General features: G+C 42.2%; 1 protein-coding gene across 1 annotated transcript in view; it reads right to left on the bottom strand.

Annotated features, from left to right (window-relative positions):
* gmps (guanine monophosphate synthase) overlaps positions 1-18,113 on the bottom strand; it is a 172,273-nt gene that overhangs the window by 64,280 nt on the left and 89,880 nt on the right. Inside the window, exons 7-9 of the mRNA XM_060924180.1 lie at positions 9,798-9,963; positions 9,561-9,712; positions 2,660-2,833 (exon numbers count right to left, since the gene is read on the bottom strand). Of these exons, the coding sequence (XP_060780163.1) occupies positions 2,660-2,833; positions 9,561-9,712; positions 9,798-9,963 (492 nt within the window). The remainder of the gene's footprint in view (positions 1-2,659; positions 2,834-9,560; positions 9,713-9,797; positions 9,964-18,113) is intronic.

Raw genomic sequence — 18,113 nt, 5'->3', positions numbered from 1 at the left:
GACACGAGACAACGGCACAGTAAGCCAATCAGAGTAGATTTGGACAACATATGTAGGTAGGCCACGCCTACTGCACTACTGCGCACGCTTTCAATCGGAAGAGCCAGCGATGGCGAGCGGTCAGCCCAGCACTGCGCTTTCACACTGGAAATACAGCCAGCACTTTTCATTACTTGAAATAAAAGGCAAGAGTGTTTACGTGCAATGCACATTATGTCGAGGAACAAAGCGTTTGTCCTCGTCAGTGGCCAGTAATTAGTAACATAATTTTAATAACTGCAAAAATATATTACATTTGATAGATGTCTTATCTCACATTGTCCCACAAAAATATTAATATAGTGTAGATAACGTTACTAACTGGTTCTGTTAAGTGTCCATTTCAGTCATTAAACACATTTAACATTCACTTTTATTATGATTACACTAATTGAATTTGATTTTTTTTGAGGGGGAACAAAATGTAACGGAATAATTACTTTCCCTGGTAATTAGTTACTTTTATGACAAAGTAACTCCGTTACTAACTCAGTTACTTTTTGGGAAAAGTAACTAGTAACTATAACTAATTACTTTTTGAAAGTAACGTGCCCAACACTGTTTGTATTGTTTAAAAGTAGTTGAACAATGATTCAATGAGCAGCTAAAACTCAAACTGTGCTTGATAATATATTTAGAATATGTAGTAAAAATGTGGATCTAAGATATTTGGTATACTCTATAAGGTGCCATAATGTTTCATGAAAAGTGATCGGAATTTTGTCATAAAAGTCATAAAATAGCAGCTTTTTCCATAACTTTGAGCTCCTGGTGCCAAACTTTTGAATTTTGTCAAAATATTTCACCCAGTGTGTTTTCTTACCAAAAGGAACATAAAAACAAAAAACGCATCATGATCGGAGGAACTTTTCATTTTTAGGGGGCACCCTAATGGGCAATTCAATACTCACTGGCATTGTACTGGTGCAACGTTCGACCATGGCATGACGACGTCAAAATCAGCGAGAAAGAGCCATTGGTATGCTTGCTGGCGGAACGTTGCAAAGACGGGTTGCAAGGGCTCTGGGCGTCACCATTTTGCGTCTCTGGAGAGGACACAGAAAGCACTAACGACCGACCACGTGTCACCACCCCTCACCTCAGCAGGACCGCCATATTCGTCTTCGCAAATCGCTTCCTGACAGCTACAGTCACCGCTGCACAGACCAGAGGTCATAGTGACCAAACAGTAGAAGCCGGGTTGCACAACCGACGTCCCGGTCGTGGTCTCCTGCTCGTCGCCGTGTCCGTCTGGAATGGGCAAGGGCACATTTGGGCTGGAACAGGATCCTGTTTTCTGACGAATTGAAGTTCAAGTTGAGTGTTGCTGACGGCAGAGCGCGTGTTTGGCGTAGGCGACGGGAACGTTACGCTGATGCTAACGTCCTGGAGCGTGCCTGCTGCGGTGGACCAGCAGACACAAGACTGAGCTTGTTTTCATCAATGGAAACCTCAATGCGGCCCATTACCGTGATGACATTTTGGTTCCACTGGTGACTTGCACCGCCTAACGCTGCAACAGGATAACGCGAGACCACATCGCCAGAGTCTGTCAGGAATACCTGAGGCAGAACAATGCTCAGTGTCTTGACTGGCCTGCGTTCTTCTCAGATTTAAACCCTATATAGCGCACCTATGAGATATTCTAGATCGTCGACTGAGAAGGCGTGATCCAGAACCCTTCACAATCCTGTAGTTGCGCCAGGCGCTTCGTGAGGAACGGGGACGCGTCACACGGGCCGAAATCCAGCAACTGATCGGCTCGATGCATCGGAGAATTCAGACCGTGTGTGACGGCCAAACAAGATCCTGACACATACCCCTTTTCCACCAAATCAGTTCCAGGGCTGGTTCGGGGCCAGTGCTGGTGCTGGTTCACAACTCGTTCAACTTGCGAACCAGTTTGCTTTTCCATAGCTCACAGTGCTAAGGGAAGCCACGTCATTACGTCGCTGTATACGTCAGTTACGTCACTACGTCTGCATAAACCTTGGCGCAAATATCGAAGCAAAAACAACACGGAAGAAGAAGAAGCAGCAACAACAATAATAATAATGGCTGACTTCGCGTTTGTACAGCTGCTGCTTCTCGTCGCTTAAAAATGGCGAGCTTTCGCCGTCTTGTTATTGTTGTTGGTCTTAACAACTCCGCCCCCGCTGACGTAAGCGGTTCTTTCCTCTGGCCCAGCAGAGAGTTGGTGCTAGCCTGGAACCGGTTTTTCTGTCCCCAGAGCCAGTTCTTTGTCAGTGGAAACAGAAAACCCGGTTCCAAACTAAGCACTGGCCCCGAACCAGCCCTGGAACTGCTTTGGTGGAAAAGGGGCATCTGATGATCCAGAATCACACTTTGATTTGATGTCATGAATTTCAAACCGGGACTAATTTGTTTTTCGTTCATGACTAAAATGGTGTCCTTGATATTTTTTGTGCATTATTAAATCTATCATGAGAAAATGGCATGTGTCGTAATAAACCTGAGTGTTGCGTTGGAAGTTTTGGTCAGTGTACAATGTTTTCTACCGAACCCATGCGGTTGTAAAATGTCCATCAGAGTACTTCAGCCAAGGACACACTACGAGTGAATCAGGTGAACAAGACGGAGGGGTCACGTGATGCTGTACCTCGTCCCGGAGTTTGCGGATGAGCTCTGTGTCGTTGTGGTGCGTTTTGATGACGTCAGCCTTGCCGCTGGCCAGGTGAGACGCGCTCTCGATCAGGTCGGGTCTGAGCGTGCCCTGCGCCAGATACACATCCTCCGGCTTCAGGTTCATCTCGCCGATCACCTCGTTCGCCACCTGGACATCAAACCACGATACGATACGAGCAGGGACAGGAGGACAGAGAGTGACTTGTGTTTAATATGAAGAATATCTTGAATATAAAGAAGATTCTACAGAACAGGCAAATTCTCATTTCAGCTGAAAGTGAGCCGGGGGCGGCCCCCAGCCGGGTCCAAGGTGGCGCCTTGGGAGGGGGCAAAGCTCCTAGGTTTCAGCAAATTTTAAGGGCTTTCAAAGCCTCTATTTTGAATAAAAATTTCATATTTCATGCAATCACATTTTAATAAAAGATTCACACATACAGTACAAGAAAGTGACATCAAACCCATGTTTTTAGACCATGTTATTCCCAAAAGGATAGAAATATTTCCATATTCCATCATTTTCCTCCAAGTATTTCTGAAAGCATGTTATCAAAAGTACTTTTAAGTTTGTTTCAGATAGGGGATATTGTATGGATTCAAGTGATGCCCTCCATAGAACTTTTCTCAGAGTGAATTTTAAGATACCCTTAATAGAACTTTTCTAAAATCTATTTTAATTTAAGATGCCCTTAATAGAACTTCCCAGAGTCAATTTTAAGATGCCCTTAACAGAAATTTTCTAAGAGTCAATTTTAATTTAAGATGCCCTTAACAGAACTTCTCAAGTCAATTTTAAGATGCCCTTAATAGAACTTTTCTCAGAGTAAATTTTAATTTAAGATGCCCTTAATAGAACTTTTCTCAGAGTAAATTTTAATTTAAGATGCCCTTAATAGAACTTTTCTCAAGTCAATTTTAAGATGCCCTTAATAGAACTTTTCTCAGAGTAAATTTTAATTTAAGATGCCCTTAATAGAACTTTAAGAGTCAATTTTAATTTGAGATGCCCTTAGAAAATTTCTATTAAGGGCATCTTAAATTAAAATTGACTTTAGAAAAGTTCTATTAGGGGCATCTTAAATTAAGATTGACTTTAGAAAATTTCTATTAAGAGTCAATTTTAATTTAAGATGCCCTTAATAGAAATTTTCTCAAGTCAATCTTAATTTAAGATGCCCTTAATAGAACTTCTCAGAGTCAATTTTAAGATGCCCTTAATAGAAATTCTCAGAGTACATTTTAATTTAAGATGCCCTTAACAGAAATTTTCTAAGAGTCAATTTTAAGTTAAGATGCCCTTAATAGAACTTTTCTCAGAGTCAATTTTAATTTAAGATGCCCTTAATATAACTTCTCAAGTCAATTTTAATTTAAGATGCTCTTAATAGAACTTTTCTCAGAGTCAATTTTTAATTAAGATATCCTTAACAGAACTTTTCTCAAGTCAATTTTAAGATGCCCTTAACAGAACTTTTCTCAAGTCAATTTTAATTTAAGCTGCCCTTAATAGAACTTCTCAGAGTCAATTTTAAGATGCCCTTAATAGAACTTCTCAGTCAATTTTAATTTAAGATGCCCTTAATAGAACATTTCTAAGAGTAAATTTTTAAGCATTATCAGTCGACAGGAGACGATAAAAATTCATAATTACCTCTGAATGAGATTATCGATCTGCTATTGGTGTCGGAGGCACTGATTCTGTGTTATCCGTAACTGCTGATTTCGCAAGCGTTCCCCAATGGCTGACATCATGAGCATCATCAGTCTTCGGCTTTGTTTTGAAAAACGATGATCCAAGAGAAGAGTTTGTTCGTCTGAGGGCAAGTTTTTTGGCGTGCTTCTTCATTTTTGCATGTTCTGTGATCGCAACACATCCTCGACTCCCATAATTTATCATCAGGTCATTGCAGTACGTGCAGAAAACTTTGCTGGGACAATCGGCTTTCCTGACAAAATTTTCAAGTTTCTCTGTAGTTGTCTCTTCTTTGATACCGATTTTCACCTCGATTGTCACGGTCTTTTGCATCCTAAATTTATTTTTAACTTCCGTGTCGATTTCAAGAACTTGAGATTATTCTTTTTGTGTGCGAGTTTGCACCATATCTATGTATCGAGACCACGGATTGGTTCAAAGATTGAAAGACAGTTTGGGTCAGCCAATCGCTGCACGTTTTGCCAAATGCATGGGTTTCAAGAGGTTTTCCGGTTACAGAAAGAAGTGATTTGCTCTGAAATGTTCCACGGTTCACTCCGATGCTGAGAGGAACTCGGCAAAAATCGAACCCCAACAAATCCATAGAAAACTGTCATCCTGATAGAATTAATCTCAGAGAAGGCTTAAAGGGGAACTGAAGGCAAATGTTTTATCATCAAAATTCTCTCTCATTTTATTAAATATCGGAATGCATTTTTGATTGCTATTTTGTCGCTGCTATAGCAAGTTATGAGTGTTTGAAATACGCTCTGTAATATATCAGTCCATATGTCAAAGCAATGGCCGTAAACGAGATTCGCTGAGACCTGTGCTAGACATCGTAGGACGGAAGTAAAACGTACAGCGGAAATCAAACCGTGTCCGAAATCGCTCACTCGTTCACTACTCCCTATATAGGGAATCACTCTATAGAGGACTATACAGTGAGCTCATTGGCAAAATGAAAAAAAACCCCGCTTTCGGACACAACTCCATCCCGCTGGTATTTACGTCATTACTGTCGCACAATTAAAACGTGCCGGATCAGTCGGCTGGTGGGTTTCAAAATAATAAATACATGCGTGTGTTTGTGTGATAAATCCATATTATACTGAGCGCATTTCCCACATTAATCAATACAAAGTCCCTGCAGCTTTCAGTTCTTTTAAATCAAGGCTGAATCCTTTCTTCTTCGCCGCTGCCTTTTATTAAATCACATTTCAGACTTTTAATTAGATTTCTTTCAGCGCGACCGCAATGCATGATGGGATATACTGCTTTGGTTAGTGACCATCGCTGTACACTACTTTTCCTGATGCATTGTGGGATACTTTGAGTGCACTATATAGGGTGGAAATAATCCTCACGAAGGTTTCCGACACCGCTACAAAATGGCGTCCTCACCGTATAGTGAGTGATTTCGGACACAGGCGTCGTCAAAAGACGCGCGCGCCGTCTTTCGAATGCTGACCTAATCAAGCCGGAAGTTGTGTTTGTTTTGATAGCAATCAGGAAAGTTTGAAAAAAGTCGGCAGTAATCGTCATTTAAACTCGTTTTTGTGCGATATTTCGTTTGGAAAACAGTTTTCAAAATGGCGGCGCTGACACCTGGCTGGCACTTCTTCACGTTTCGAGGTCTCGGACAAGTCACGTGAAGATCGCGCGGATAAGCGACGCCTGCCGTCGACCAAACGAACTCAATTCAACACGGCTAAAAACCGAACAGGCCGATAAGTATAATATTTAATTGCAGTTAGTTGCCGATACGAGTCACGATATAAGGTTACTAAAACCGAAAACATAATTGAGTTACACGTTAATTAAGAAATAAAGCAAGTTTAAAAATGACTTCAGTTCTTCTTCAAGACCTGATTTAATTTCCTTCCGGTGGAGGCGAAAAGATCTCACACGGTCCTTTGTTTTAATCACCTAAATATTATCAACAATAAAACTTAAAATCTGTCAGTTTTCCTCCAAAATCTCCCATTGTTTTACTCACATTTACACTGATAGCAAACCGCGACTGAATTCTTGATTGGTCAGAAGGTGTTCATGAATTTTCAAAAACAGTATCTATAAGGCCATCTTTAAAAAAAAATGCGTTTCCTGTCCACCGGGTGAGCCAAAAAAAATTTTCAGTCGGGAGGGAGGGATTTTTTTTTTTTTAATTGGATGGATAAGAAATCGCAATGCTGTGTTTGCTTTTTCTTTCAGTACTTTTTTATTACAAAAGCAGACACATTTAATAAAATATGACGGTTTAATCAACTGAAACTTGTACAAAAACTTGAAGTTAGCATTTTAAATGCTGACTGCAACATTTGCAAAACTTTTACAAAGGTACTTAAAATGTCCGACACACGGACTTTCTGTAGTTCTAAATCGAGCGTTAGGCCGAGTTCGGATGAAATTACACTATTAAAATGATCACTGAATGATTTGTTTTTCTGAATCTTTACTATTTTGTTGTTCGCTAGAATACCGTTTTGCGATTTCACACTTAAGCAAACGTTTGAAAACTCCGGATCTCCTTCCTTCATGGTGGCTGCCGTTTTATTGTGCCGCACGGCGCATGCGCAGACCTGATTCGACAGGGCTTTCCACAAGTGCCACCTGCCGGCCATACAGCCGGCTACGCAATTAAGTCCAGCCGGCTACTTTAATGACTATTATTTTTGTAGCCCACAGGCTCTAAATATTAATTTTCAATTTTAATAAAATTAAATGTTTATCTAACGGACTGACAATAATGTCAAACTGAACCGCACTCATTTAAGTTGTGATTCGCGCTGTTTGTACCGATAATAACCACAAATTCCCCGCAGACTTCGTTGATCAAGGGAGAGTAACTCATCCGCGGCCCCGACATGCGGTGTGTGCACGCGCACTCGGCGGAGGCAGTAGTGTGTCGGAGGGAACAGAAGCAGAGATGACGCTTATTTTGTCTCCGGTAAACCAGTCTTCTCTCGTTCAATTCCGTGCTGGCATCAAAAGACACCGCTGGTTGTAAATGAAACCAAACTGAGTGGTTGGAGTGTATTTTCATACACAAATGGAGAAATGTTGGCTGGGTGTGTAATTGTGTAGCCGCCACTGCAGACCGTTGTCATCGTTAATTCATAGCATGCTCAGCTGCGTGAACGTGTCATGCACCGAAAATAAGAGATTTACAAGCCAGGAACGCCTCATGATGCAATACGCAAGAAAAGAAAGAAGATTTACTGCCATTTTACTTTGTATTTGAGTAAAGTGAATAAATAATGTGACGCCTCACCGAATCCAGGGACACATGTCGGCCGAAACGAATCCGAGATAATCGCAAAAGAAGCATTTTTTTTCGAAATTTGTGATTTTTGTTTTTTTCCATCATGTGCAAGTTGAGATCTTGAAGAATGCAATCAGTATTCCAGATAATAGATTGTTTTGTTGGAAAAGCATACATTTTTTGTTGCAAATTGCCTCGTTTTTGTCAGGACTGTAGCCTGCTGGGGGGTGTGGGTAAATTACCATATGGGCCATTCACATGATGATTTAAGTCTTTTGTTTTGTTTTTTTCCGTGAATCAGCTGTATGATACGAGCTGAGCTCGTGGCTACTTAACCTGCATACAGGCGTGTGATTTCACTATGGAATGAGTTACTAAACAGAGCGCAGAGGAGCTGAAACACCGCGAAGCAAACAGACACACGGTATTTACATCGGAGATCACCATTTCTAGCAAAAAAACCCCAACCAAAAGGAAGTGTTCTAGGACTACATTCCATCGGAGGCATTGGTGTGTGCAAGGCGCCGTTTCTCTTTCTGATGGGGTGAGTTTATTAATCTAAGGCTGTGTGGTTATTTTTGCATGTAACGGAGAGTGTTGTGGTTTGGTTAAGCCTACGTCACAACCGGACGTGCGATTTTTTGGCCGTGTGATTTTTGGCGTTTCCCAAATCGCTGCGTTTTTTTTTTTTTGTTCACGGAGAAAGATGCGCGTTGGCCGTAAGTTTGTCTTGCAACCTGAAAAAAAACGTAAGCGCCCGTAGAGTTTGTTTGACATGACGAAGAACCTCTGCGGCCGGTCTGCGGCTCGAAAATCAGCACGTCACACGCTCGCTCTCGTGCGTTTCTTGCGTTTTTTGCATGTAGACCGGCTGTAGGAGCGCGTACTGTACGGCCGGTTGTGACCGAGGCTTTACATGAAACTAGCGTTGTGTTAGTTGTGTCATCATCGTGCTATCTTTCTTTCTTACGGTGTGAGTCATTTTTCAACCACAAAGCGTTAAAGTAAACTTTAGGACTTATTTTTGTACTTCATAATTGTGTTGGGCATACTTTGCATGGAAGGAAAATTGACGTGGTGATCTTTGTTTACATGAAAGTAGCATCGTGCTAGCTCGTAGGGGGTGGGGCTTTCCTTAATGCCATGCAAATGAGCACCATTATATGCCCGCCCTACACCCAGAGTAGCTGAGATGGAAAACTTTGAGGGCGATTTTCTCCCTTTTCTGTTTTAAGAAGTATACACTTTCAAAAGGCCACACATTCTTCAAATATTGTCAGATCTCCACATGGAAGGCATCATTGGAAAGCTTAGAAACTGTACTTTCTGAATCTGTCAATAACTCAAAATGCCCCCGGGCCGACACGTGTCCCTGGATTCTGGATTTGGGCACATATTGTTTCTTTCTTTGCGCATACTCCAAGAAATTCACTGATGTTACGCAAAACCCACGTTTTCACGTTGTAGAATAGTATGAGTAAATTTAAGACCTTTGTTTAAAAAATTAAGACTTGGGCAAAGCAATTTAAGACTTTTTAAGGCCTTCATTTTGGAATATTAAATTTAAGACTTTAAGACTTTTAAGACCCCGTGGCTACCATGTCCTCCATCCATCCATTCCAACCTACTTACACTCTTCTTCACTCACCATTACTTTGTCCGGTTGACCCCAGATATTTGAACTCGTCTGCTTTGACCACCTCTATTCCTCGTATCTGGACCGTTCCACCCTCATGCTCCGACTGGCTTCCATTCCCTTTCTCTCTAGTGCATACCTCCACGTCTCGCTCCCTGTTCTCACTCCACTACGCTGCTGAACAGCCGCCCGGTCATGTTTTATGGCTTGCGCATGTGTAATAATGCAATACAGACACTGCAGTCAGTAACACAGTGACCTGCAGGAAGACGACCGTTACACACCTTGACAAAGGTGTCCCCGATGATCTTTCTCTTCTCCTCAGGGTTGGTGGTCATGTTGAGAGTCTTGCTGATGCGTTTCCTCGGAGTGCGATCCTCCTCCGAGATGGGCAGCGTCGTGGTGCCGTTGTAGAACGTGTGTGCTGCATTTACAACTGCACGCAAATGACGATAGTTATTAAATCATACAAGCAACGATAATATTTATACCAAACAGCCCCTTTTAAATATTTATGGCACCTTTGAGTTTAATTCCGAGTTTGGTGAGCGCTTCCTCCACAGTCTGGCTCTCCCTCTTCCTCATGAAACCGTTGTCGATGTGGACGGCGATCACTTGATCCTGATTTAGAGCTTTATTCAGCAGGGCTGTGCACACTGTAGAGTCGACACCGCCGCTTAACAATACCTACACACAGTACAGCACGACATTTTACATAACTGATTCACTTCATTCACTTTATTACTTCACACCACTGCGCTATTGAATTCTCAATTCTGATTGGTCAGAAGGCACTGATTTGTTTTCGATAGTACAGTGGTGCTTGAAAGTTTGCGAACCCTTTAGAATTTTCTATATTTCTGCATAAATATGACCTAAAACATCATCAGATTTTCACACAAGTCCTAAAAGTAGATAAAGAGAACCCAGTTAAACAAATGAGACAAAAATATTATACTTGGTCATTACTTGCAGCAAGAACTGCAACTAAATGTTTGCGGTAACTGTTGATCAGTCCTGCACACCGGCTTGGAGGAATTTTAGCCCGTTCCTCCGTACAGAACAGCTTCAACTCTGGGATGTTGGTGGGTTTCCTCACATGAACTGCTCTTCAGGTCCTTCCACAACATTTCGATTGGATTAAGGTCAGGACTTTGACTTGGCCATTCCAAAACATTAACTTTATTCTTCTTTAACCATTCTTTGGTAGAACGACTTGTGTGCTTAGGGTCGTTGTCTTGCTGCATGACCCACCTTCTCTTGAGATTCAGTTCATGGACAGATGTCCTGACATTTTCCTTTAGAATTCGCTGGGATAATTCAGAATTCATTGTTCCATCAGTGATGGCAAGCCGTCCTGGCCCAGATGCAGCAAAACAGGCCCAAACCATGATACTACCACCACCATGTTTCACAGATAAGATAAGGTTCTTATGTTGGAATGCAGTGTTTTCCTTTCTCCAAACATAACGCTTCTCATTTAAACCAAAAAGTTCTATTTTGGTCTCATCCATCCACAAAACATTTTTCCAGTAGCCTTCTGGCTTGTCCACGTGATCTTTAGCAAACTGCAGATGAGCAGCAATATTCTTTTTGGAGAGCAGTGGCTTTCTCCTTGCAACCCTGCCATGCACACCATTGTTGTTCAGTGTTCTCCTGATAGTGGACTCATGAACATTAGCCAATGTGAGAGAGGCCTTCAGTTGCTTAGAAGTTACCCTGGGGTCCATTGTGACCTCGCCGACTATTACACACCTTGCTCTTGGAGTGATCTTTGTTGGTTGACCACTCCTGGGGAGGGTAACAACGGTCTTGAATTTCCTTCATTTGTACACAATCTGTCTGACTGTGGATTGGTGGAGTCCAAACTCTTTAGAGATGGTTTTGTAACCTTTTCCAGCCTGATGAGCATCAACAACACTTTTTCTGAGGTCCTCAGAAATCTCCTTTGTTCGTGCCATGATACACTTCCACAAACATGTGTTGTGAAGATCAGACTTTGATAGATCCCTGTTCTTTAAATAAAACAGGGTGCCCACTCACACCTGATTGTCATCCCATTGATTGAAAACACCTGACTCGAATTTCACCTTCAAATTAATGGCTAATCCTAGAGGCTCACATACTTTTGCCACTCACAGATACGTAATACTGGATCATTTTCCTCAATAAATAAATGACCAAGCATAATATTTTTGTCTCATTTGTTGAACTCAAAAAGTCAAAGTCCTTCCCACGCCTTACAGTACCTGGTATTCCTAGGCAGTCTCCCACTCAAGTACTAACCAGGCCCAACCTGTATGTGGCGCATCGGGCGGCGCCGATCTCCGTTACTGTAGCCCTCGGCCTCTTGCCTATTACATAGCTAGGGTTACAGTGGGGGGCTAGTCCTCTGGTAACCACGAGAGTTAAACTCCCCATGCACATCTGTATTGCAGCGTGCCTTGCCAGATGGTGGTAGGTACCATTTTTATGATGGTCTTTGGTATGACCCGACCGTGAATAGAACTCCCAATCTCCCGATCGAGAGGCGGACACGCTACCACTAGGCCACTAGTCGGTCCATTTGTTGAACTGGGTTCTCTTTATCTACTTTTAGAACGCGTGTGAAAATCTGATGATGTTTTAGGTCATATTTATGCAGAAACATAGAACATTCTAAAGGGTTCGCAAACTTTCAAGCACCACTGTACGGTAATAACTCATTTACAGGGACTTGGACAACGAACACTCCACATACTCTAGGATGAGTAGTAGCAATAATAATAATAAACTAAACGCAAGAAATTGTTAATCAACAAAAAAAACCAACAACACTATAATGGTTGATGTGGTGAAGTTTTCTGTAACACTACAGCTCATGATGCTTTAATGATGTGTTATTGATGAAAATGAAGCATTTGGTGGTGATGCTTCCCTGAGCTTCGGGAAGTGTTCCCAAACCCATCTGTGAGTATTCTCCGCTTAGTTTGCTGATGAAAACAAAACACCGCCACCAAATTTCAATGCATACATGATGTTTTTGGCCACTCACGAGCCCCCCCCAAAAAAAAACGAAAAAAAAAAAAAAAACCAACTCGTGAAGCTCGGAGAACATTCGCTGTGCATCGCACGATTGGTGTGTCTCAATACTACCAATTTTTCATCACCAGGTATTTGCAAACCCATCATGAGCTGTAGTTTGACCGTAGCCTAAGGAAACGTTTATTGAACATTGATGGAAAGAGTCTCTGGTCTAGCAGCACTCTGTAAGGGCCCGTTTACACGAGGACGCTGTCGGGTAAAAACAACTAAATATTTTATCGGAAGTGCCTTTCGTCTACACGGGGACGGCGTTTCCGAGGCTGAAAAACGGAAAAAATTGAAAACGCCTTCCTGAGTGGATAAGTTAAAAACAGCCCCCGTTGCATATCCGTCTAAACTACCCAATACGCGAAACTCTGCTCAGATCTGCTCACGTCGGGTACGCGCTTACGTCATACATGTGTCATATACTGTACATGCCAGCCCGGGAAGTAAGAAAGTAAGTAAAAAAGTAAGAGCATGCCTGATTACATCCATCCAACGGACCTTCAAGCTGCTCTGGCAGCTTTAATAAACGTCCAGGAGTCCTTCGAACATCTATACCGAATCTGCACATATACCGTTAATGAACAGAGGCGGGTATAGCATGCTGTTACTTTTTTACTTACTTTCTTACTTACCATAGCCAGAGTAGTCAAAGTTTTCGCGGCGCAGATGTGCAGATCAGACAAGACGGAAGACGTTGCGCATGCGTGCAGACATAGCGGAGGTCTTTCACAGCACCACCTAGCCGCCTGGCATGCACATCCAATTGAATTCCACACATTTATGCGTCACCGTATAGACGCAGATTTCCTCCTTGAAAACGGTCGTGTAGACGCGGAAAAAAGTGAGAACGAAAACGGACTTCTGCGTTTTTGTTTCAGACCGTCCCCGTGTAAAGTGGGCCTAAGTCAGCGGTAAAGCTGTAATGATGTTTCCTGACACCATTTTGCTGTCTCTCGGACATGACAAGCTGCGGAGGGTTTTTTTTTTTTAGGTCTCAACTCCCCATGAGAGTCGGGGGAAAAGGATGTTGAGTGAACAACTGTTTAAAGCTATGGTACAAGTGAGAACAGGAACTAACTAGTTAAATACAACTATAAAAGGATAAAAAAAGCCATGTCGTTCTAATTTGAAAAAAAGCACAAGATGAATAAACAAGACCAACTGAGAGCCACTGCTCACTTCCATATCCCCCCCGCTCTCACTTATATCAGAACGCAAGCAATCGAAGGAATAGGACACTTATGAATGGTGACTTCAACAAATAATGAACCCTGGAACAAGTAAGTAAAGAGCAGTGTCTCTCGCCAGGGATTTCAAACAGCATCCTGGGAAACTGTCAGTTTGAAATAGCATTTTGCTTCGTGAAATAGCGTCAAAATCCACCCTATATGTTCCGTAAATACATTCAGTCGGTAAACAGGAAGTTGATGTGTGACAGACCTGAAAACGGTATACACGGTATACAACCCCGATTCCAAAAAAGTTGGGACAAAGTACAAATTGTAAATAAAAACAGAATGCAATCATTTACAAATCTCAATAACTGATATTGTATTCACAATAGAACATAGACAACATATCAAATGTCGAAAGTGAGACATTTTGAAATTTCATGCCAAATATCGGCTCATTTGAAATTTCATGACAGCAACACATCTCAAAAAAGTTGGGACAGGGGCAATAAGAGGCTGGAAAAGTTAAAGGTACAAAAAAGGAACAGCTGGAGGAACAAATTGCAACTCGTTAGGTCAATTGGCAATAGGTCATTAACATGACTGGGTATAAAAAGAGCATCTTGGAGTGGCAGCGGCTCTCAGAAGTAAAGATGGGAAGAGGATCACCAATCCCCCTAATTCTGCGCCGACAAATAGTGGAGCAATATCAGAAAGGAGTTCGACAGTGTAAAATTGCAAAGGGTTTGAACATATCATCACCTACAGTGCATAATATCATCAAAAGATTCAGAGACTCTGGAAGAATCTCTGTGCGTAAGGGTCAAGGCCGGAAAACCATACTGGGTGCCCGTGATCTTCGGGCCCTTAGACGGCACTGCATCACATACAGGCATGCTTCTGTATTGGAAATCACAAAATGGGCTCAGGAATATTTCCAGAGAACATTATCTGTGAACACAATTCACCGTGCCATCCGCCGTTGCCAGCTAAAACTCTATAGTTCAAAGAAGAAGCCGTATCTAAACATGATCCAGAAGCGCAGACGTCTTCTCTGGGCCAAGGCTCATTTAAAATGGACTGTGGCAAAGTGGAAAACTGTTCTGTGGTCAGACGAATCAAAATTTGAAGTTCTTTATGGAAATCAGGGACGCCGTGTCATTCGGACTAAAGAGGAGAAGGACGACCCAAGTTGTTATCAGCGCTCAGTTCAGAAGCCTGCATCTCTGATGGTATGGGGCTGCATTAGTGCGTGTGGCATGGGCAGCTTACACATCTGGAAAGACACCATCAATGCTGAAAGGTATATCCAGGTTCTAGAGCAACATATGCTCCCATCCAGATGACGTCTCTTTCAGGGAAGACCTTGCATTTTCCAACATGACAATGCCAAACCACATACTGCATCAATTACAGCATCATGGCTGCATAGAAGAAGGGTCCAGGTACTGAACTGGCCAGCCTGCAGTCCTGATCTTTCACCCATAGAAAACATTTGGCGCATCATAAAACAGAAGACAGTTGAGCAACTAGAATCCTACATTAGACAAGAATGGGTTAACATTCCTATCCCTAAACTTGAGCAACTTGTCTCCTCAGTCCCCAGATGTTTACAGACTGTTGTAAAGAGAAAAGGGGATGTCTCACAGTGGGAAACATGGCCTTGTCCCAACTTTGAGATGTGTTGTCATGAAATTTAAAAATCACCTCATTTTTCTCTTTAAATGATACATTTTCTCAGTTTAAACATTTGATATGTCATCTATGTTCTATTCTGAATAAAATATGGAATTTTGAAACTTCCACATCATTGCATTCCATTTTTATTTACAATTGTACTTTGTCCCAACTTTTTTGGAATCGGGGTTGTAGAACCCCAAGCAGAAGCTCGGCACCAAGTGGCTATGATTTGTGGTTGCTGAGGAAAAGGGTGTGTCAGACAGACAGAGGTACACCAGCCTACGCCCCGTCCTTTGGAGTAGGGATATAATAAAACCTTTAACAGTAACTCCGCTTCATCACACCACCACGTGGATGGCTATTTTCGAAAAATACGTTTTCCTCAAGATATTGCCTGCGACCCTGTAGAACAGGATAAAGCGGCGAGAGATAATGAGATTTTTTTTATTCTTTACTTAAACTCCTCCCTCTCACATGCCCGAGTCATTACATTTCTCAGCACAAGACAAAAACAGCCAAAACGCTGTAATTTGCCGTCTTAGTCACAGGCCACCCAAGCTGTGGATACAGTGTGAACCTGAGTCGCGATCGTCTGCCATTCCGACTCGTATAAACGCATTAAACAGCTCACAAGGCACAGCTTCAGGGATTCGGAGAGGGATTAAAAAGGATCCAAATCCAATAAAGGCCTCTGTGTACTCATTTGAGGACAGGCCCAATTTATAGAAGCTTCAAGAAGCAATCACTTAGCGTCGTCAGAAGAGATCCGATCAGCAGGAGGAGGTTTTAATTACCTGCCCTCACCCCTACCCCACTCACAGCTGAGCTCTGCCTCGAATCCTTGGATTACTCAGAAATAAAGAAAGAGGAACTGGAGAAATTAGCTGGTGAATCATTTCAAAACCACATGAATACACTGGAAACAAAATGGCTGCTCTTGCAGATCACAAAAACACCAAGCCACAGTTTTGTTCAAGCTCCAAACCTAATATCGTACACTTACACTACGTTCACACTGCAAGGCTTAATGCTCAATTCTGATTTTTTTGTGAAATCCGATGTTTTTGTGAGGTCGTTCACATTAACAAATATATGCGACTTGTATGTGATCCTCAGTATGAACGAAAAGCGACCTAAAAGTGTTCCGCATGCGCATTGCAGGATACGACGACGTCACACGCAGTGAGCATGGCCAGTGTTTACGGAAGTAACCTAAAGTTTCCTGTGTATGACAGTAGCCAGCATGGAGTACCTGGCGATGATGCAGTTGTTGTTGCGACGGAGCCAGAACATGCACAATAGCCTGATGTTAAGGAGGAGGTTGAGAAGGAAGAGGGCAAGGGTTCTGGCTCAGGCGTTCTGCGGGGTAGTGACTACAACCTCCGTTCAAAGGAACATCAAAGCCATGTTGTTGTAACTTTTTTTGAGAGACCCGCCGCCTACTTCAGCGCAGAATAGTGACGTTCGTGGCTTGTTGATGACGTGTAAGTCGGATGAATGCGACATGGCGGTTCAGACTGAAGTCGCATATGAAAAGAGTGGATAGGAATCGGGATTAGGACCACATATCCAAACGGCCTGGGTCGGATTTGAAAAAATCGGATCTGTGTCGTTCATATTGTCAATACAAGATCGGATACAGGTCACATATGGGCGATAAAATCAAATTTGAGTCACTCGACCCATATCCGATTTGTTGTGAAATCCGATTTTTTTGTTAGGCCGTTCACATTACCAATTATATGAGACTTGTATGCGAGCTCCAATATGAACGGAAAACGACCCAAAAGTGTCCCGCATGCGCAAATTGACATGTAATAAGCACATCTACGTAATACGTAAACAAAAAAAAAAAGCGCACTCTTCAAGTTTGCAAGTAAAGCATGGAGATGAGGCGAGACCTGGCGATGTGGTTTTTGTGGTGGCGGCGGAACTCACACAATAATCTGATTAATGTGGGCAGCAGACTAATGAGACCGAAGGTGTCAAATTACTGGAAATTTCCAGAACAATCTTATAATCTTGTAATACAGGATGGTTTAACATCCAGGTCCCGACCAAATCCACCATTAGCTTGATCAATTCTATAAAAGTCTATTTAAATTCTGAAAACTGTACAAATGTCGTCGTTTTCCACCAAAGAGGCGGGATTAGCCAACGCAGAATAGTGACGTTTGTCTCTTGTTGATGACATGTAGGTCGCATGAATGCGACCTGTCCGGTCAGACTGCAGTCGCATGTGAAAATAACGGATATGCATCGGAATTAGGACCACATATCCAAGCGGCCTGGGTCGCATGTGAAAAAAATCGGATCTGTGTCGTTCAGATTGTCAATAACAAATCGGATACAGGTCGCATATGGGCAAAAAAATCGGATATGGGTCGTTTCAGGGTGCAGTCTGAACGTAGTCTCAGTTTCGTGAGTTAGCTGCTTAAAGGAGATGCGCAGAATAGGGTGCATCAGTTGCCCCCTAAAAATGAAAAGTTCCTCCGATCATGATGCGTTTTTGTTTTTATGTTCCTTTTGGTAAGAAAACACACTGGGTGAAATATTTTCACACAATTCAAAAGTTTAATGGTGGCACCAGGAGCTCAAAGTTATGGAAAAAGCTGCTATTTTATGACTTTGATGACAAAATTTCGATCACTTTTCATGAAACATTATGGCACCTTATAGAGTATACCAAATATCTTAGATCCACATTTTTACTACATATTCTAAATATATTATCAAGCACAGTTTGAGTTTTAGCTGCTCATTGAATCATTGTTCAACTACCGTATTTTTCGGACTATAAGTCGCACTTTTTTTCATGGTTCGGCTGGCCATGCGACTTATACTCCGGTGCGACGTATATATGGAATAACTGGAGCTGATGCCGAGTCTGACGACAGCCACGCAGAAGAGGAG

Source organism: Neoarius graeffei, chromosome 6, assembly GCF_027579695.1.
Source record: "Neoarius graeffei isolate fNeoGra1 chromosome 6, fNeoGra1.pri, whole genome shotgun sequence".
Classification (NCBI taxonomy): domain Eukaryota; kingdom Metazoa; phylum Chordata; class Actinopteri; order Siluriformes; family Ariidae; genus Neoarius; species Neoarius graeffei.
The sequence above is the reverse complement of the archived record's forward strand: the minus strand, read 5'-3'. Positions and strand labels throughout refer to the sequence as shown.